The 21,604-nt window shown below is 38.5% G+C and overlaps 1 protein-coding gene across 1 annotated transcript in view; it reads right to left on the minus strand.

The window, feature by feature from the left end:
• The window catches only part of luzp2 (leucine zipper protein 2), a 171,479-nt gene that overhangs the window by 61,124 nt on the left and 88,751 nt on the right, over nt 1–21,604 (minus strand). The window contains exons 8-10 of the mRNA XM_055154822.1: nt 11,902–11,976; nt 8,763–8,933; nt 2,801–2,971 (exon numbers count right to left, since the gene is read on the minus strand). Coding sequence (XP_055010797.1) covers nt 2,801–2,971; nt 8,763–8,933; nt 11,902–11,976 — 417 coding nt within the window. The remainder of the gene's footprint in view (nt 1–2,800; nt 2,972–8,762; nt 8,934–11,901; nt 11,977–21,604) is intronic.

Here is a 21,604-nt window from a genome sequence, read left to right on the forward strand (position 1 = left end):
ACAGTGTATGTATGGCATTACACAGTGTCACTACTGCACTACTCTTTATGCTTTCTACTATGTTATATTATTGATCTCTCATCAAAAACATGCCTGAAGAAGGTTTAGATTCTGTTCCCACATGACAGTTCTCTACAAATAAATCAATACTAAATGTACATGAGGATACAACACTGTGCACATCAACGTGACAAACCTGATGAGATGTGCAGTGGTTTCATTAGTGGGATGCGCAAAGATTGTGTTGTGAAAATGCTCTGAAAGGGGAGTAACAGTTCCCGCAGTGAAGTGTTTTAAGTCTCGTCTTAAGACCCACTTTTATTCTCTGGCTTTTAACACTGCGTGACTTGTGTGCTCCTCTGTTTTTTGTTTTGTTTTTATTTATTTATGGCTATTTTATGATTTTTCTCAAATTTTATTTTACTTTAGTATTTTAAGACTAGTATGATCATTTTAGTAATTAATTTTATCATTTTATTATTATTATTATGTATTCATGTAGCACTTTGGAAACAGTTTGTTTGGGAAATGTGCTCTAGAAATAAAGTGGATTGGATATTTTTTACTTTTTATTTAAAAAAAAAAAAAAAAAAAAAGAAGTTAACATGGTGATCTAAATATGTTTAGAGAAGTAAAATACCGCTTCTTTGACAAAAAGTAAAGCTGAGGACTTGAAAGTAGCTTTTCCTAAAACTTTTCACTAAACTTTTCCTACTAATCACAATTTTCTTTTCCAAAGGCGACTTCATATCCGTCATTGGGCGAGACAGGGTTTGAAAAATGGATGGATTCTTGTGCAAATCAGGTCTAAATTTAGAGCAGAACCGATTGGAATGCGCGGCCCGGGTTCAGATGCAGTCAGGTGAAATGAGATTGTTTACTGTGCCATCTGCCACCTCTCGACAGGTGCGGCTCCATCCCATAATATGAGGGGAGGGTTTGGCAGGGCGCTGATGACTTGATGCAGTGGAATGAAGAGAGCGGAGCTGATCAGGCCCTCGCCGCGCAGTCGTGTCTGACAAACTGTTGGCTTTCACATGGCTCTGTGCGCAGGGACTGACTCCAGGCAGTTAGCAGTGGCTCCCAAGCACGACGAACGCTTCGGAGTACAGAGGTTTGGAAAATCAACAAGTGAGATTATTTGGGCTTTTTAGATTCTAGAAAGTGATGGTGAGGGGCAAGAGCCAGTTTTTACTATTGATTACGTTGTATTTTGCCCATGTTCAAGTTGCTTCTGTTAACACGTTTTCTTACATATGCCATTTTTGTCCAAATTTTGGGGTTTACAAATTAAATTAATGAATTAAAATCAGTAATGTGCATTGACGTTTATGAGAAGGCAACCAGACCTGGAGTGGACGCCAATATTCAGTCGATAACAGTTTAATAACTTGTTATGTAAACTACATAGCAATTTAGTATATTTATTTTTACTCACATTAAAGGGACAGTCCGGAATTTTGGACGTAGGGCCTCATTTCCTAGTGAGCCAGAGTGTTGAAGACGTGTGGAGACACTTTTTAAAACATTCCATCCAGTCCTTGTATTTGCAGAGGTCGCTGGTGCTAGGCTAGTGCATGCCAAAGGTCATAGTTAGCCTGTTGCTAAACACAGCCTTACCCACTCCACAAAACACCCGAAGCAAAACAATTATAACGCCAGACTGTCGATGTAAATGTCTGTGTTGATAAAATAATTGTAGATTTTATTCATGTGGTTTGTGGAGTGGGTAAGACTGTTTTTAGTGGCAGGCTAACTATGGCCATTGACCTGCACTAGCCTAGCACCAGTGACCTCTGCAAATACGAGGACTGGATGGAATATTAAAAAAAGTGACTCCACACGTCTCTAACACGCTGGCTAATTAGAAAATGAGGTCCTATATCCAAAATTCTGAACTGTTCCTCTAATTGCATGTATACTGTGTCATTTTGGAGTCAAATTAGAGAAGCCTAGACCATATAGTTTATTTATTTTTTGCATATATTGGACTGTATTTGACACCATCTTTGTACAAACAGGGCTATTTGTTTCTACTCCTACACCTTATTTATGCAGATGAGTCTTCAGGACTGTTGTTATCTACACTACGGGTCAAAAGTTTCAGAACACTTTTTCCAGTTTTTTACTGTTTCCTGTTTACTGTTGACCAAAACATATTCTAAACTTTTGATTCATGAAAGTGTCCATCTTTGGCAGATATAACAGCTGAACACACTTGTGGCTCGTTCTTTTTACAACAGAAATCAAATATTCTTCAGAAAGTTCTTCCCAAGTCTGTTGCAGAAGTTCCCATAAATGTGTGGCACTTGTCGGTTGCTTTCACTCTTCTGTTCAGTTCATCTTATCTGTTCAGTTCACTTTTTTTTTTAACCTCTGGCTGTTCAGTATTTATCTTTGTACCATTTCAAGCTCTTCATTGAACTTTCATGCACTTGAATTGCAATAAATAACTGGAAAAAATTGTGGGTTCTAAAACTTCTGACTGGTAGTGTCTGTATTTATTATAATGCATCTAGAAACCATATGAGTGACATCTGACAGCTCTACACATGTCTACTCCACTGACTACACAAAATGTACACTCATGAAGTTCATAAAGAGACACAGTGCAGCGCCCTGGGACCCATCTCGGTGATCTTCTTACTAGCCTTGGTCTGCACTGTCTTAGCTGGAAGATTTGATCTGTTACGTATATTTAAAAATGCCTGTAGAGTTGTGGATAGTAAACCATGTGTTCATGATGTTCAGTCATGTCCGCCGTTTTAAAGCGTCCTGGTTCCGTGTGGTCCCTGCTCACCTCCTCTGTGTCCGTCTGCTTTTTCCTCTCTCCGGCCGGCTGATCCTGCTGGTTGTGCCCACACTCGCTCCCATCCTGCCGGGGGCACTGTGGCGCCGCTGGCTCCTCTCGCCTCGCCGTGTTACCCGCTGACTTTGTACCTGTGACGATTCTCTGAACTTTGGAAATGTCCTGGAGCGAGAGCACACAAAACAATGGGAGGAAAATCTAATGAAAAGTCAATTCCAATCATATAGTTTCAGTAAGTCAAATAAAAGTCTAATAAATAGATGATTAAACTAATGTTTGCACTCTCCTACAACCTATTATCTACTTCTGGCCTTGTTTTATGAGGTTCTTATTTTCTGAAATGATTAACGTGTTCAAAGTTTTGGGAAGCAAAATAAGTTTCAGTGAAGTGAGAAATTTCAAATCCAACTAAATATTCAATGTGAATTTCTTTTGCTAAATAATTAATCCTCGTGCACCCTTTTAAAAATTACACCTGTGGTCCTTCGTGACACAATATTTTATGCAGTACAAGTTTTTTGTCCAACTTTTTCATATCAGTGTCTTCATTTACTTCTGCTCTAATCATACACACAAAATATTATATAATATTTTGAATTTTTAACACATTAAATGCCAGTTTTGTTAAAAGTTTGTTGTTTAAAAGTTTTGTTAAAAATGATATCCAACTAATTTTAACTTGCACACACACACACTCACACACACTCCCAAACAAACACATTCAATGCACTCTGGGACTCCTCTAGAACACACCCATATCATTTTTACATCAAATATCTACGTCTCTGGCCTAAAAATATAAAAATAAAAAATATAAAAAAATTCAAAAAGAGACTAAACCTAAACATTTTAAAGGGGTTTCAACGCCAAAGAATGAAAAATAAATCAAAAAGTAAAAAATAAACTGGTAATGTGATGCCAGTAAACAAATCCATTTACATTTACAAACAGTGTTGGGAAGGTTACTTTTAAAATGTATTCCCCTACAGATTACAGATTACATATCCCAAAATGTAGTTTGTAACGTAATCCAATAAATTAAATTACTTAAAGTGAGTAACGTAATCTGAATACTTTGGATTACTTGATATTGTCATACTTTTTAAAACTACATGAATAAAGTAACCACATCCTGAAAATTCATGTTTGTTCTCTTCAAATTGTCTGTTGAGCCCAAGTCTCCATGAACAGACTTCTGTTTGCTGTAGAGAAGCAAAGACTAGGATATCTTAACATAAGCTTTTTTGTCTTGGTTTTAGTTTCTAGTTTAGTCCTGGTTTAGTCCTGGTTTTAGTCCTGGTTTAGTCCTGGTTTTAGTCCACGCAGTACGGAAGGAGATGTGGGATATAGCCCAAAATGTGAAAACAGGAAAATACCACCATGTAATCCATTTATTTTAACAAAGTAACTGTAATCCAATTACCTCTCACTGAAACAGTAACTGTAACTGAATACAGTTACTCATAATTTGTACTCTGATTACGTAATGCCGGTACATGTAATCCGTTACTACCCAACACTGTTTACAAAAATGTGCCTGATTATAGACCGTTTAATTAATGTGATCTTGAAAAAAAACACAAAAAAACACAGAAATGAAAAAATGCATCACAAAATACACAAACTGGCCAATTTTGGTGCTGTTTGGTGCAACACGGCCAAAGTTATGCTAAAAAGAAAAGCTGTGATGTACAAAAATGTGCCTAGGTTTGCAGGAGGGTTATATTACTTCTTACCATATCAAGGACTATAAAAATCCATTTAAAATGATCCATTCAAAGGCACGGTACCTTTTTTTTAACTTTCTTTAAAACATGAAATGAAACAAACATCAAGCAACATCAAGAGCTACTATTTTACTATGCTTTTACTACTTTTTTTTTTCTTTAGCTTTAATCACTGTAAACAGCTTCTTACCAATGTTAATTTAAATCCTGAACTGTTAATAGTAAAGGTCATTTAATTTTTTACAAGGCCGATAGAACATTATAGGTTATGTTTTTCCACATAAAAACACAAACTGAAAAAAATGTACAAATAACGTAGAGAAGGTAAGAAGAAAAGGCGAATAATTCCATTTTGTCGGAAATATCAGCCTGAGCCGTTATACTTCGGGGATGTTATGTCCTCAGTGTTGCAGAAGGGGGCGCTCTCTTTAACTGGGTCAAAGTGGTCTCCTGGGGCTTGAGTAGAAGATGGATTCCTTTTCACTGTCCTCTGCCGTAGCTCTGCAGCCGCACACTGGACACTGGTTTGAATGGGAGTTATTTTTAGACTTTGGGCAGCCTTTAAACTCGCACAAACCGAGAAATGCAACAATGAAGCAACTGGAGACGAGACTGGATTCTGTCAGTATATTTTTCGAAAGGTGAGGGACTGGTATAAGATGTGTGGAATTTCTGATCAGATATTTCTTTCAAAATAGTGAACGGGCTCTTTTCACAGTACGTCTCGGCTAGTTCTGTTTGCAAAAGTGCAGCTCTTCACTCATCGTCCCATTCGTTCTCTATGGGGTCTTAGTCTAGCATCGCTAAACTAAATCAATAATTCAAGACCACCCAGCGGACACCGGGTTACACATGATAAGACCTTGCAGTGTAAATAATTCACCAAAAGATATGCTTATGTTTATAAAAGTAGGTATTTGTCTCAAAGGTAATGCTAACCTGATCTACAACTCAAAATACAACATACAGAATATAATCTATGTACGATGAAAGAGAAGTAGGGTTGTCAAAAGTATTGAAAGTCTGATACTGATCAATACTAAAACTAGTATCAGAACTAGATACTGTATTCTTTTGAACTATAAGTCGCTCCAGAGTATGAGTCACAACAGCCAAAAATGCATAAAGAAAAAGAAAAAAACATATATAAGTCGCACCGGACTATAACTCAAACTTTTTTTGGGGAAAAGTATTTTATAAAATCAGAGACCAGGAACTGACATTTCATCTTGAAAGTCAAGTTCTAGTATTAACAGTAGAACAGAGAACAACAGACTGTTAATGTCACATAAGAACAGTTCTTCAGGTAACTATAACATAAACAACAGAACAGGTTCACCAAACTCTCCATCTCACTCCAAATCACTAAATCCATTGAATTCTTCATCCTCTGTGTCACTTCTGACAACTCTGTGACCTCTGGAGATAAAGGGAGCGTCACTTCCTCTTCTGTGTCGCTGTTGTCAGACTCAGCATCAGTTCCAGTTAGAATTATTCCGGCCTTTCTGAATCTCGACAGGATGGTTTCAGTGTCACTGAAGTCCAAGCTTTGTCGATCCATCCAGTGACTTTCAGGAAAGTTGCATGAGGCACCCTCCCGGTTGTCACAAGTTTTTCTCTCACTTCAAACTTTCTTTCTGCTGCTCGATTACCGTTTTTGGCTGCTTATTTTGCTCCTTGCAGGTTGTACTCAGCAGATTTTATTTTTTTGTCTTCCCAGTCTTCTTCATAAGTTTGTTTAAATATTGTTTTCAGTGGTACAGAAGTAATGGTGCGATCGACTGTCATGATACAGACAGGACAGAGGCTCTTTCTGTAGGAGACATGTGCAGTAGAGCTAAGTGACAGTGGTACAGGAGTAATAGGAGCAGCAGATACTGACACACACGACTAGAGCGCCCTCTCGTGTCAGTGTCCCACTAGAGCATAAGTCACAGGAAACACCCAAACCATGAAAAAAAGTGCGACTTATAGCCTGAAAAACGCAGCATCCAAACATGAGTAGTGTTTCGATTAAGAATGGTTTACTTGTAGCTTTGTAACTTTCATTGACTCTTCTCGGTGGCCTCTTCAGACGGCTCTTCTCCTGCTAAAGGGATTAAGCTGGGACCCATTCTGCTGTGACTGCGAGTGTGAGGGCTCATGCCATTATCAGCTCATACAAAACGCAAGTGAACACAGCACAGGCCAGTCTGACGCCAATGGACCACAGAGGGCTAATACTGATGTGAAGATAGGTTTCACAGTAGGGATTAGATGAGGAAAATGTTGATACTTTACAGTGACATCACGCTGGGGGGGTTCTGTGTGCATGTTTGTGGTGGAATGTTCAGTATTTACCATGGTGACACAATGCACACAGCCTAAGGTTAAAAAAAAAAAAAAATTTAAACAACACATTTTCAGGAGCCTGTGATTGATACGAGCGATCATGGTGCAGTTTAGGAGTTTGATTTTCAACAAAAAAAGTTGAGAGTGACTGATTGAAAAGCTGAGTGGACTTGTTTAACAGCACAAATCATCTCTCCTGTTTTAGTTCCAACTAAATCAGTTCTTTCCGGTCAGATCGTGTTAAAACAAAACTCAGATTAAAGTCAAACTTGAGTAACAGAGCTTCAGATTGAGCAGTGCCTCCAGAGTATCAATAACAACGATCTTAAGATTCAGTCTGTGTGGAGTCTGTGTTGAAACGTGTTATGTACCATAATTTCCGGACTATAAGCAGCTACTTTTTTCTCACACTTTGAACCCTGCGGCTTATCCGACGATGCGGCGAATATATTATTTGTTTGGCACATTGTCCATTCATATATACAGTCTATGATTTGGCAACACAGCGAATGAGCACAGCCTTAGTGCAGAAAACGCCGCTGTTTATCGCCGTGTGATAAAATAAGTTATGATACTAAATGCTGTCTTAATGACCCGTATGTGTTAAATGCAAGTGTGTGTGGAAATGACGAGAAGAAACATCTCAAACTTCATTAGTCGGACATCCACTCATACCTGACCTTGCCCCACCCCCAGGAGAGTCTGAAATCCTACGAGACACTGACATGAAACCAGACAGGACAGAGGCTCTTTCTGCAGGAGACATCCGCAGTAGATTGTGAGGAGAGACTGGGGTGAAGTTCCGAGGAAGATGCAGGTTTGATTGTGTTTTGAACAGTTACTTTGCGCTTCATACACACACCCTTCTCATGGAAAATATATGAAGAAATGCAGATGATGCAGCTTTTAAGTTAAAGACAAAGACTGATGAAGAAGGAAATCAAGCTGCTGCACATGAGTTCAGCATCAATGAGTCGATGATGAGATTTCGGAAAACTGACTCAATGCAAAAAGATGACAAAAGCTTTCAGAGGCAATAAAAGCAGATGGCCCAAACTTGAAAACATTCTTAAAGACTGTGGTCTTCTTCGTCGTTCTTGGTCTTTGGTCGTTCTTGATCACCTGTGGCTCATATTCAGGTCCGGCCTAGATATGTACAATTTAAACATTTTGTTGATGTGTGGAAATGACGTTAATACACCAATTAAAGCATTGTACGTGATTTGTACTGTCTTAAAAAACATGAAAAAGAAAACTAGTTCACTGTAAAACATTTGCAGTGGTCCAAAGTTATTCCTCATGTACTTTATGTCTTCGGAGCATCCTAATTATTCACAGTGATGAGTTTCTAAGCGCTTTTCACGACTTTCAGAGACCTGAGTTTGGCTGTCAAGGAAACAAAATATTCCTGTAATCGCTCAGGCGTCCAGGTAGAATTTCATAGCAAAGTTCTAGAAATTCAGTTCTGTCAGCTCCTTTACTTTTCTGTCAAGGTCAAACTAGCAACAACTAGCATGCTAACATTGCACTACCTGATATTCAGACAAGAAAACGCTTTGTAATGAGGTGCAGATGGTACACAGTGAACATACTTTGACCTCATGAGCCGCGAGACACTTTTTGCTCAAATACATAGAAAAAATAAAATCAGGAACAGGGTCTTTACAAAAAAAAAAAATAAATTGTGGAAGTTGCGCATTGTGTTTTATTTCTTCCACTGAAATCCAAACCTGTTTAAGCTATTACTCATGTTGATCATTAAAAACAAGCTCTCATTATCTTTTATTCAGCAGGGACAATCTACGTTCTGTTTATTTCTTTTTCATCAGAGGCTTTTGTGCTTGTTTCTCTCTGGCAATCTGGCAACCCCGGTGACTGTACAGGTTTTGGCGTACCTTTGCGTGTGGCTGCTGGAAGGTGACCCTGGAGCTGTTGAGGAGGGGGGAGTATCTGAACAGGGCGCTGGGGTTGCTAGGGAAACGAGGGCTGCCGGCCTGGTTGTTGTTGTGGAGAACAGCGGAGAAACAGATGTGCACCGTGTCCTTCAGGGCCTTGAGCTGAGACTCCTGCAACACACACAGGTTAAAGTGCGGACGACAGATTAAACGTCCTATATTAAGCAGAATTCACTCTTGTGGGCTTTAAAGTTGTATAGAGGATTTTCAAGGAACGAGAAATCCAGCGACTGTTTGTCCTTTTTCAAATGTTGCGCATGCGTGAAACCACCCCCCCTCCCCTACAGCTCCTACGTAGAACGCCTTCCTCCCCTCCTCCTTATGCCAGAAACAGGTTTGTTTACAGCCGGTGAGCTGCACATGACTTGTAAACAACTAACTACAGTGTTGGTTAGGCCGGAGAAGTGAGGAGCGGGGGAGCGGGTGTGCGGACATTTCGTGCGCGGACGAGAAGTGAGGAGCAGGGAGAGGAGAGGGGAGAGAGGAGAGAGGGAGCGGTGCGCGGAGATTCCGTGCCCGGAGAAGTGAGGAGCAGGGGGAAGAGCGGAACGGGCAGCGGGGACAGGAGTAGGAAAAGGGAGCAGAGAAGGTTGCGCGGAGATTCAGTGCGAATGAACTAGCTACAACACGCAGCAGCAAGCGGACTCTTTCTTTGCCTTGAAAATTACGTTTTCAGACATAGGATATCGCTTTCGTGTCCTGAAAAACGTTTGACTAGCTCTTGGAAATAAAGTACGTTTTCATAATAAGCAGAAGTTACCTGTCCAGGAGTAATTTGGCGACCAATGCGTCAGTCTTTAGACCCTGCGTCTGCTTCAGTCGCGCCACCGCTGGAATGAATCTACAAGAATCTTAGTTTGGCTTCGCTGCTTTTCCCTTTGTCTTCTTCTTTCAGCGACCTCAAAAACGGACTTTCTTTTGCGGCTAACTGCTCCTGGATTCTTGTCTGCCATTGCAACAAACTTTGTGCGAACTGCGAGGAAGATATAGGTCAAAAAAAAGCCGCTAAGAACTGTTGCGTTGGTGGAGTAAACAGCGTCTGTGCATCTTGCGTCTGTGGACTGCGTGACAGGCGTACGTAAACCACGTACCGGCGGCGCGCAGGCAGGTCAGTTACGCTAGAAACGTAGGGAGATTGATTGACAGCCTGTCAGCTAACAGATAACGAGGCAATGTCGTTATCTATTGGCAAATGTTTAGCCCCACCACGTCCAGAGTTGATGAATTTTTATTCTCTTTTTTTGGTCATCATAATTACAAGGCTACTGCACCTCTATAATGCTATCATTGACAACTTGAAACAAAAAAAACAAAAAAAAAAATCCTCCATACAACCTTTAAGTCATGTCAGAATGATGTTACCTCCTAAAAAACAGACCTGGAGTTGTGTTTTCTGTAACTTCATGTTTGGTCAAAAATGTGTTTATGTCATTTTGTTTATATTTGAGTCCTCCTTTATCATGTGAATAAATATCGTGAAAAATCTTGAGCTCAAAATTGACCTTTGACCCTTATTTGTCAGTTCCTGTATCTGTCTTTGTATCATGAGCCAAAAATAAGAAGTCATGCAAAGGCAAAAAGCGGTAACAGTGTATGTTTTGTTTGTGATTTAGTTCATGAATATATTTTATTTTAAAATCCAACCTCTGGCCTCCTTCTATTTTGTCGCGGCCTTGGCACAGGGTCTTAACACATTACATAAATAAACCTTTGCATTCAATTATACTTCAATGATCTTTAATGTGAAAGTATTTGGTGTATTTATTCATACTCTACATCAGGGGTCTCCAACCTGTAGCTTGGGAGCTACTGGTAGCTCTCCATCCCTGTCCAAGTAGCTCGCTAAAGGATTTCTGGGTTACATGTATTGTGCTGAATAAGTAAAATTTGATCAATTAAACACCTTTTACTTCTGTACACGAATGCAAGCTAGATGCCAAACTTTCTATCCTAATAAAAGGATAACGGTTTATTTTTTGTAGGCATCTAACTGTACCTCATCTAGGGTTTACCGTGGCTCTTATATAAGCTCAATTTCTTGTGAACGCTCCCTGGCATTTTCGTTTTGTAAAAGTAGCTCACCGGAGGAAAAAGGTTGGAGACCCCTGCTGTACATAATATACTTGTCTGTCAAACTGTTTAACTGTGTAAATGTCACCACACGATCCTGATCAGCACTAAACAGGAAATCCAAAGCTCTTCTATATCATTTCAGACAAACACATGATGACTCGACCTTGATGAGGTGTTTTCTTATAATGGATGGAAGTCTGGGCAAAATCAAGCAAATAATAATGATCATGTCACTTTCTGCCTTTTGGCTTTGCACGAAAACTTATTTTTGGCATATGATACAAAGACCGAGCACAGGAACTGACAAATAAGAGTCAAAGGGCAATTTTGAGCTCAATATTTTTACAAATGTTCCTTCATTATAGAAACCAGTTGTCAAATTTTGGGAGCCCTATTATACTTTTTTCTGGACAAAACAAAAACTTTGAAGTTATTTTCTCTCAGTTTCACACTCTGGAGAATTAAAAGTTTTTTTTGCCTTTGTTGGGCAGTTTTATAGTAGTAGTATTACCACATGACATCACAAGGTGGAACTTGTTTGAGAGAAAAAAATGAGTTAAATATGTGTGAATGAAACAAAACACAACTTCAGGTAAGTTTGTGATGAGGGAAGGCAATTATAAGAAAGCATAATGTGGGCCCATGGGAGGTTTATACGTATGATTATCAAATTTTTACTTAATGTGGTAGAATAATACCTGTAGTAAGTATAAATTATACTTATATGTATAATTTATATGTATTATACTTGTATGTAGAGAAAATGTTGAAAAATATGTTGAAAATCACTTGGAAATCGAAATCGAAGTAGGGAGAATTTTGTTCAAAAGTTTTCCACATTTTACACAAGAAACATTTTTTCCAACATTGTTTCAACAAAATACACATGTTTTCTTAAATGTGTATTGGTAATGTCAGTTAAATAAACCTCCATTAAATACTTGCTTACTCATTTGCTCATGTCTATTTAAATACAGTCACATTTATTGCAAGTCATGTTTTGTACCTTATCCAGTGCAGTCTTCTCCAGTTCTTCTTTGGCTGCAGTCAGTTTCTGTTCCAGGTCCATGAGCTGCTGCCCCTGAGCAAAAACAGGGGTTGTTAAAGTAGAACAAAAAAAATATTGCAACTTTTTTGCTACAAGACTGCGTATATGGTGTTTGAATAACATAGTGTATTTTGTCTCTTTTTGGCAATGATTGTTCAAACTTGGTACATTTGCAACTTCGTGGTCAAAACACTGCCCTACACCTGGCTGTAAGCAGGAGCGGAGTTTGAAGTGTGAATACCTGATAGACCAATCACACTCCTCCTCATATGTCCAGACCCCGCCCCTCCTCAACCCCAACTCTCCTCTTAGTTTATCAGCACTATTTGAAATGTGTTTACGGGCAGAGTTCAGCTGTTTAGTCTAGGGATGGGCATGATTAGTCGACTCTTGGATAACTGATCATTGAGTATTTTGTTGATCATGTTCATTTTTAATCGACAAACTGAATGTATGTTGCTGTGCGTAGTGTAAGGAGACGAGGCTACGTCTGACACAAACACTAGAGTTGTGCCTCAGAGTCCCATGTTTGGGCTCTGTCTCCTTGGAAACACTGTACCGCTCAGTGAGTGTGTTTACATGCACATCAGTGTCCCGGGTATGATTGGGTTTTTTGAGTATCCTGTTTTTGTCATGCGTCCAAAAAACAAACACTTTTCAGCCGTTTCATCACAACAGTAGCCAAAATAAATAAAGTGACAAACATAAATAAAGTGAGTGAAATCATGTTAAATAAAGAGCAGCGCTAAACCTGCACACGTCTGATCTCTGAAAACATGAATCATCTCCAACGTGACATACACACAGACACTCATATTCCATTGAATCGTGTCCTTTAGTCCGACTGAAGCTGACACATCAGGACACAAGGAAAGGTCTGTTTTTTTTTTTTTTTCAGAGCTTATAGTTTATACAAATGAGCCATGCGGTTTTAAGTTTTGTTTCTGTAAGACGTAAACAAAAGTGTCAAAGCTGCATTAAACACATTATAATGTCAAACGGGCTGATGTGGCTCTATAGTGGTTATGGTTTATATGTTGTAAAGTTAAGTTTATTCATGCAGATTAGTCATAGTAAAAACAATGGTGATAATTTTAATATAAAAACATTAATGATGAATTGAAAATTAATAGTTAATTCTCCCGACAATCGATTATGAGAATTTTATCGAATGCCTATCCCTAGTCTAGTTACACTTTAGGGCTGGGTGAAATGACAATTCTAAAAAATATATATATTGTGATCTTATTTCTGTGATGATTTTGCCATTTTATGATTCTTTGCTTCTCTGTAAGCATGGACTTAACCAATCCCAATGTGAATTCAGAAGAAGCAGATAATTGTAATTACAATTTAATTACAGCTGCATTTTAAAGGTACTGTGTGTTCATGGATTCAATAACTATACTTTTTTTTTGACATACTCACCTCTAGTTGAGTGTCTAACAAAGTATAATGAGCCAGTTAGTCCTGTCTATTTTTTTTTTTTCTTGCAAAACAAGTAGGCGTCATCTTTCAACAATATTAAACTTTATCATGTAAGGCACTTTGAACTTTTCATGTTATTGCTTTAGGATGGATGGTTCCACATTATGGCATTTAATTTGTTTCCATGGAGACACATTAGAGCTCCAGGTTTAGTTCTTCCGTTATTTATCAGGGACAAATTCATTAATCTCACAAAACAAAAGGTCATCTATGCCAGATTACGCAACAGGTCACATCTATGGAGCGGTGATTCCACTTAATGTAAGAATGCAAGTTTTTTTTCTGTTTCGTAATAAGAAGTGCTCCACTGTGTTTTTAAACTCCATACAGTTTCACTACACAGCAAAAACTAGGGTTAAAATTTCAGGGTGAAAAAATTCAGAGTTGTTTTTAACACAAAAAGTTTGAAAAGTTTAATGGGGTTCAAGTTGGGGTTATTTGCCAGAGTTGATATGATTGAAGTTAATTCAACTTAACCTCAAGTGTTCATTCAACTTCCTTTAGTGTTAATTTGGCACTTCCCAGCACCACTTCAAACTCCCGCGAAAGAAGACCAGTTAGAACCAGTTTTGTACATAATTTCATTTTAAATTCACTCAAATAAAGTGTAAAAATAAAACACCTCTGAGTGTTGTTTAGCTAAATTAGGATAACCCTTCAAAATGTTATCCGTTTACTCTCAAAACATGAATATAACTCTTGATTTCAGGGTTAAACAGCAACTTTGGTCTAGTGTTACTTAATTAACATTTCCAAAAATGTTAAATTAACTCTTGAACAGATTGGACTCATATAAAACCCTGAGAAAATGTTAAAAACGATTCTGTAAGAGTCAGTTTTAACACTCTACTTTTTGCTGTGTAGAATCATTTGGATGATTTCAGCTCTGGAATTGCCAGTTAACTTGAAAATTACCATTACATGACATCACAAGGTGGAACAGAGCATTTTGAGCTTTAGAGAAGTAGATACACTAATAATAAAGGGTTACTCAAATGTGTGAATGAAACAAAACGCAACTCCAAGTCTGTTTTTGGAGGTAAGTGCATTATAACATGGCTTAAAGCTCACAAGAGTCAATTTTGCATAAGACTTTTGAACAACTACCTTGTCTTAATTCAGCTCTGAAGTTGTAGTTGAGATGTCTTTACTGGAGACTTGGAGAAAGTGCTAACTGGTTTTGGCTCTGTCGTGACACAGTGTGGAAAACAGGCCCTCAGACTGTGACTGATTACACTTTAAACAGAAGAGACTAAAGTGAGCGAATAAATGAAACGCAATTAGAATTTAAACCACACAATGCGCTCATTAAACGGAACTTGCTTGCTTCAGTCATTTTAGTTCAATCTGTTCTCATCGCGCTTTAAACATTACAAAGCGATGGTGTCATATAGAGTTTCTTCCGGCAGATTGATTCTTTGCTGCGATATTGTGCTGGGGTGTACTGCGTGTATTTCTATGGTGGAATGTTCAGCAGTTACCATGGTGACACAATCCACACATCAGCGAACACAAGCTGATACTCGACAACATACCTGGAGTTGTGTTTTGTTTCATTCACACACGTTTAACTCACCAATCCTGCAGGTTTAGTTCTTCTCTGTTCCACCTTGGGATGTCAGGAAGTGCTCCACTGTGTTTTTAAACTCCATACACCTTCACTAGAATCATTTGGATCATTTCAGTCGTGGAAATGCTTTACAAAACTCAAGGTAAAAGGAGCTGAGACCTTGGAAACTACAGCTTCGTGACATCACAAGGTGGAACAGAGCATCTTGAGCTTTGAAAATGCAGAGGCTAATAATAAAGGGTTACTCAAACACATTTAAATTAAACTAAACGCAACTCCAGTTATGCTTTTGATGAGGTAACAACATTCGAACCTGGCTTAAAGCTCACAAGAATCAATTTTGTGTAATGTACGACGATTTAAACCTTAAAAAAAACTATACAAAATGGATTTCTAAAACACATTTCCTGTCATCATTACAATCGTTCATGGTCCTGTTTCGGAGTTAGATTTTCAACAAAGCAATGAGAGTTACTGACTGAAAAACAGATGGCTAATTCTAGCTACCTCATGACTGTAATTTGATTTCAGAGAGACTTGTTTAACAGCACACAGCAGCTCATCTGTTGTAGTTCCAGTTAAATCAGCGCTTTATGGTCAGATTGTGCCAAAACAAAGCTCAGGTTAAAGTCTAGCTTGAGTAAAAGAGCTTCAGACAGAGCAGAGCCTCCATTTAGCATCAACCCCCAAGGAATGTTGACGACGTTCGCTGCAAAGTATCAATACTCAATTTGATCTGGTGGCTGACATCAGTATTTCAGAATCAATGGCAAACCTTGAAACTGAAGTTAAGTTTTGGTTAAGTTCACTGAAGAACTTTTATAGAAATGATAAAATGTATTTTCTCTTATATAATATTCTACTGTGCGAAGGTTTAGTCAGATTTCTTTGCTGTTTCTGTTAGAAAATCTGTAGAAAACACTGTATATCGTTCAGTAGATGGGGGCATTTTTACTGATATTGATATATGAGATCCATGGTGTTATCTGTACCAATATCAGCTCTGATAAATCACCCTATAAAATTCTTCATTATTATCATTAGGACTGTAATGATATCAAAGTTTCACAGTACGATATCGTCATGGTATGAACCTAACGGTATGATATTTATTGCAATATCGTGGGAAAGCTCATGATATGGTGAAGAGGCTCACAATTAGAGATGTAACAATATCCAAATCTCTCAGTATGATATTTTTACAATATACATCTCATGGTACGATATTTATTGCGATATCGTGGGAAAGCTCACGATGTGGTGGGAAGGCTCATGATTAGGGATCTAACAATATCCAAATCTCTCGGTATGATATTTACACGATCTACATCTCATGGAACGATATTTATTGTGATATTTTGTGTAGACTAACAAAACTGTTAGAGAAGAATTAAGACTTAAAAGTGCTTAGAACTGTTATATTTTCTTGAAGTCTGCACTGAAATGGAGCAAAGGATCATGGTCTTCTAGCTATTGCTATCTGGGGTGGCAGTAGCTCAGTTGGCCCACTGATCTGAAGGTTGGTGGTTCGAATCCAGTTCTTGACATAAGCATCACAGGTTGAGCGGTCAGATCCACTGACCCACAGGTTGGCTGGTGTGATTCCAGCTCCCACAGATGAATGTTGTCGTTGTGTCCTGGGGCAAGACACTTAACCCACCTTGCCCACAGTGTCTGTGTGCACTGGTGTGTGAATGGGTGAGTGGTTCCTTGTTGTAAAGTGCTTTGAGTGCCTTGAAGGTGGAAAAGCACTATAGAAAAATGTGACCATGACCATTTTACCATTGCTGCACCACAACTCTTAATTTCAGCAAAGAGACTTGTAATTCGATATATCCTGATGGTCCACGATATTATTGTGAGAACTATGACGATACAATATCACGATATTTCAGTTATTGTTACATCCTTTATCATCATTATTATTATTATTAGTAGTAGTAGTAGTAGTATTTGTAGTAGTATTTGGTATTGATTGTAACTACGGGTGTTAAATCAGACCTATTCTGCAAAATCGACTTTTCAGACTTTTCCGAGCTTTTAACCAGAGCTTTTAATAGTTTTTTCCCTTCTCATTTACCCTTTCAAAGTTGAATTTGGAGTGATTCATGCGTGTTTGAGAAATCATTAATCACTCATTTTCAAGACGCCATATTGTGGATTAACTCCAGTACACACCCACTGCTCTGTACTTACTTCGCTCTCCAGTTTTATTTTCTTCATCAATAATACGCATAAGATTCGACAGCACTGTGTAGTCATTTTGGTACGAATAAAAAAAAGAAAGGAAGAAAATCTGAGGCTCACTGGTGTGGTGTGCAGCTATCCACTGAAAGTGCTGACAGCTACACAGCTCTTTGTTGTGACAATATTTACAGCTGGCATGACAATTTTCTAACGTAAAAGTCCGCGCACTTGTTTTTTTTAGATTAGATTAGCTTCAACTTTAATGTCATTATACATGTATAAATACAAGGTAACGAAATTGGTTAGTGGTTTAGCAGCAATCAGAAGTGCAAAGAGCAGCAAGTGTGATATATGCAGAATGTGGAGTATATACAATATAGACAATCTACAGTATAGATTGTAGTGAATATATACAAATAAATATGGCAGTATGAACAGGAAGGAATTAGGTATAATATATTATAATATAATATAATATAATATATAATCATAGTATATATTATATACTATGAACAAATATACAGGGTGTGCTATAGAAAATATGAAGTAACTTTAGATGAATATTACTTCTGTATAGTGCTGTCAAGCGATTAAAAAAAAAATTTGAGATTAATTATGATCTGTAATTAATTAATCTAATTAATCTCTTTTTTAATCTCACCTAAAAATTGCTGAGAAAAGCCTTCAACTTGAGGTATTTTCATTTGAATTCATTATTGCATTATTTTCATATCATTAACATTTTATATAAGTATCATCATTCTTACTATTACTAAACTGCATAAATAAACTCAACTTTACAACATATAAACATCACCACTCTAAAGCCACATCAGCCCGTTTGACATTATAATGTGTTTAATGCAGCTTTGCACAAGTCTCACAGAAACTAAACTTAAAACCGCATGGCTAATTTGCATAAACTAAGCAGAGAAAAGAAAGAAAAAAATGAATAAAATAAAACGCTCATGTGCACTGATCAGCTTCTACTAAAGGACACGGATATATCAGTGGAATATAGATGTTTTCTCTGTGACAGAGGGATGTTGAAGGTGAAGGTGAGTCTGTTCTGTGTGTGTCGTGATGTTTTCAGAGATCATACATGTGCAGGTTTATTGCATATGCGGCGAGAACGGGAATGAAAATTAGGCTACAATTCTTTGCCAGAGTGAGTGGAGCAGGACTGCACAGTGCGAGACTGTGTCCTAACAACACATAAAAACAGATTTTATAATAAGGCAACTCGCATACAGAAACAGTAAAGTTAGAGATTAAAAATAAGATTAACGCGAATAAAAAACAAGACCCACTAAATATGACTGTAATTAATTCATCACAATTAACGCGGTAATTTGACACCCATACTACTGTATTAAAAAAAAAGTAAGATAACATTCCACTGGTGTCAGATTAGAACTATATTGCAGACACAAGTTTTGTACAATGTCTCCTTTCATATTTTTTTCAAAACAAAAATCTACAAATATAGCCAAATGGTTCTCTCCACTGCTTTCAGATGACGGACCACAGGGAGCACAGAGTCTATTTTGTTGTGTAACCAGCCGGCTTCACTGAACACAAATGGATCAGACCACTTCAGGGCATGATTCTGAGTGCAACATGTTGAACTTTCTCCTCTGTCAAAGTGAACAGTGGTCACTACAACAGTCTGTCAAAGTGAACACCGGTCACTACAACAGTCTGTCAAAGTGAACACCGGTCACTACAACAGTCTGTCAAAGTGAACACTGGTCACTACAACAGTCTGTCAAAGTGAACACTGGTCACTACAACAGTCTGTCAAAGTGAACACTGGTCACTACAACAGTCTGTCAAAGTCACTACACAGTCTGTCAAGTGAACACTGGTCACAACAGTCTGTCAAAGTGAACACTGTCTGTCAAAGTGAACACTTCACAACAGTCTGTCAAAGTGAACACTGGTCACTACAACAGTGTCAAGTCTGTCACTACAACAGTCTGTCAAAGTGAACACGTGTCACAGTGTCAAAGTGAACACCGGTCACACAACAGTCTGTCAAAGTGACTGTCAAAGTGAACACTGGTCACTACAACAGTGTCACAACAGTCTGTCAAAAGTGTCACTGTCACTACAACAGTCTGTCAAAGTGACTGGTCACTACAACAGTCTGTCAAAGTGAACTTCACTGTGTCACTAACAGTCTGTCAAAGTGAACACTGGTCACTACAACAGTCTGTCAAAGTGAACACTGGTCACTACAACAGTCTGTCAAAGTGAACACCGGTCACTACAGTGTCAAAGTCTGTCACTACAACAGTCTGTCAAGTGAAGGTGTCTGTCAAAGTCACTGGTCACTACAACAGTCTGTCAAAGTGAGTACTACTGGTCAAAAAGTCTGTCAGTCTGTCAAAGTGAACACCGGTCACTACACAGTCTGTCAAAGTGAACACCGGTCACTACAGTCTGTCAAAGTGTACTGTCACTACAGTCTGTCAAAGTGAACACTGGTCACTAAACTCTGTCAAAGTGAACACTAGTCACAACAACAGTCTGTCAAAGTGACCGGTACTACAACAGTCTGTCAAAGTGAACACTGGTCACTACAGTCTGTCAAAGTGAACAGTCACTGTTTGTCAAAGTGCTGTTTGTCCAACAACAGTCAAAAAACCAAGTCCAATGAGGTTCAGATATTTCATGTTATTAGGTTCTTTTTCTGGACTTGACAGTTTCAACTGCTCCCTGCTGTCTTCCTCAGAGTGGTCAGGTGATGTTGCTGTGACGTGTTGCTCAGCTGATTTATAGCTGAGTAAAAAAGTCCCCTCGTCCCGTGGGCACGACAAAGGACGACAAACATTGTTGCTGGGTTAAAGAGGCAATCAAAATATGGAAACATGCCCATGGGAGTATAAACTGGGACGATGGGGCTTTTTTACTCTCACACACCTGGGATACTGTCCTGAGGAAGTCGGACTGCAGATGGCGTTGTCGTCCTGCCTCCACCGATAGGAAGACGGCACCAAAACCTGTATAAATCAGCTGAGCGGACACATCACAGCAACATCATGTGAGGAAAGACTCTGAGAAAGACCGCTAGTGAGCAGTCAAAACTGTCAAATATGAAAACAAACTCTTGGTCTGAAAAAAGAGCTCAACTAGAAAAGCAGTCAGAGAGCGCAGACCTCCGTCAAGGACTACCCCCATTTTTTATATAAATTGCGATAAAATCAGTCTTCTGAATCAGATCCGGATCAGCCTTTGGAATATGAAAGAGGATCCCATTGTCCATCCCTGAGTCAAATTTCATGGGGTTTGGTCAATAATTAACCGAGATATTGAGAAACAAATTTTTGGCCCCATTTACCACAATGTTAACTAAAATTTCAAAGTGATCCAGAATCCAGGATTTCTTCCGGATCACCCCCAAAATGAAATCAGTTCTTTCTTTTCACATTTCCAACAAATCCTGAAAATTTCATCAAAATCGGTCCTTAACTTTTTGAGTTATGTTGCTAACAGACAAACAAACAAACAAACAAACAAACAGACAAACGCCGGCAAAAACATAACCTCCTTGGCGGAGGTAATAACGTAAGATATAAAACAGCTCAACCTTACATTTATTCAACAACAAGGACAAAAGCATTTGACGGACCCTCAACCAGAAAAATTACACAATGCGCCTTTAACTAGGGATGGGCATTCGATGAAATTTTCTTAAACAATCGTCGGAAGAATTAACGATCGATTATTGATTAATCATTAACGTTTTTATATTAAAATGATCATCATTATTATTACTATCTGCACTACTAATCTGCATAAATAAATTCAACTTTACGACATATAAACCATAATCACTCTAGAGCCACATCAGCTGTTTGACATTATAATGTGTTTAATTCAGTTTTGCTCAACTCTCACAGAAACAAAACTTAAAACCGCATCGCTAATTTGCATAAACTCAGCGAAGATAAAACTACAGCTCTTGTGTCGCTGATGTGGTTCAACTTCTGTCAGATTAAAAGACATGATTCAGTGGAATACAGGTTAGTGTGACCAGATTTGTGTTTGTCAAAACCAGGACACCGTACGGGGGGAGGGAGGTGGGGACTCGTCATCGACATTGCGCTTCTCTCACCTGGCAAAACTTTTTCCCACTGGACACCGAAACATATGTGCTGCTTTGTACACTGTGCACAATTGTCCCGAACGCAACGGAAAGCGTGGAATTTCTTGTACAAATCATCTTTAAATACGCATTTGTGCTTCGGTACGTTGCAGACTGACCGAATGTTTGTGTTTGCTCACTCCTTCTGAGTGCAGAGAGACACATGTACGGACCCGTTTGGTCAGGCTACACACAGCAACCTACATTCCGTTTGTCTATTAAAATTAACGTAATTGATGAAATTCTTAATGATCAATTATCGATTA

The sequence above is a fragment of the Boleophthalmus pectinirostris genome, unplaced genomic scaffold, assembly GCF_026225935.1.
Source record: "Boleophthalmus pectinirostris isolate CB_2022bp ecotype Guang Dong unplaced genomic scaffold, ASM2622593v1 HiC_scaffold_19, whole genome shotgun sequence".
In the NCBI taxonomy this organism is placed as follows: Eukaryota; Metazoa; Chordata; class Actinopteri; order Gobiiformes; family Gobiidae; genus Boleophthalmus; species Boleophthalmus pectinirostris.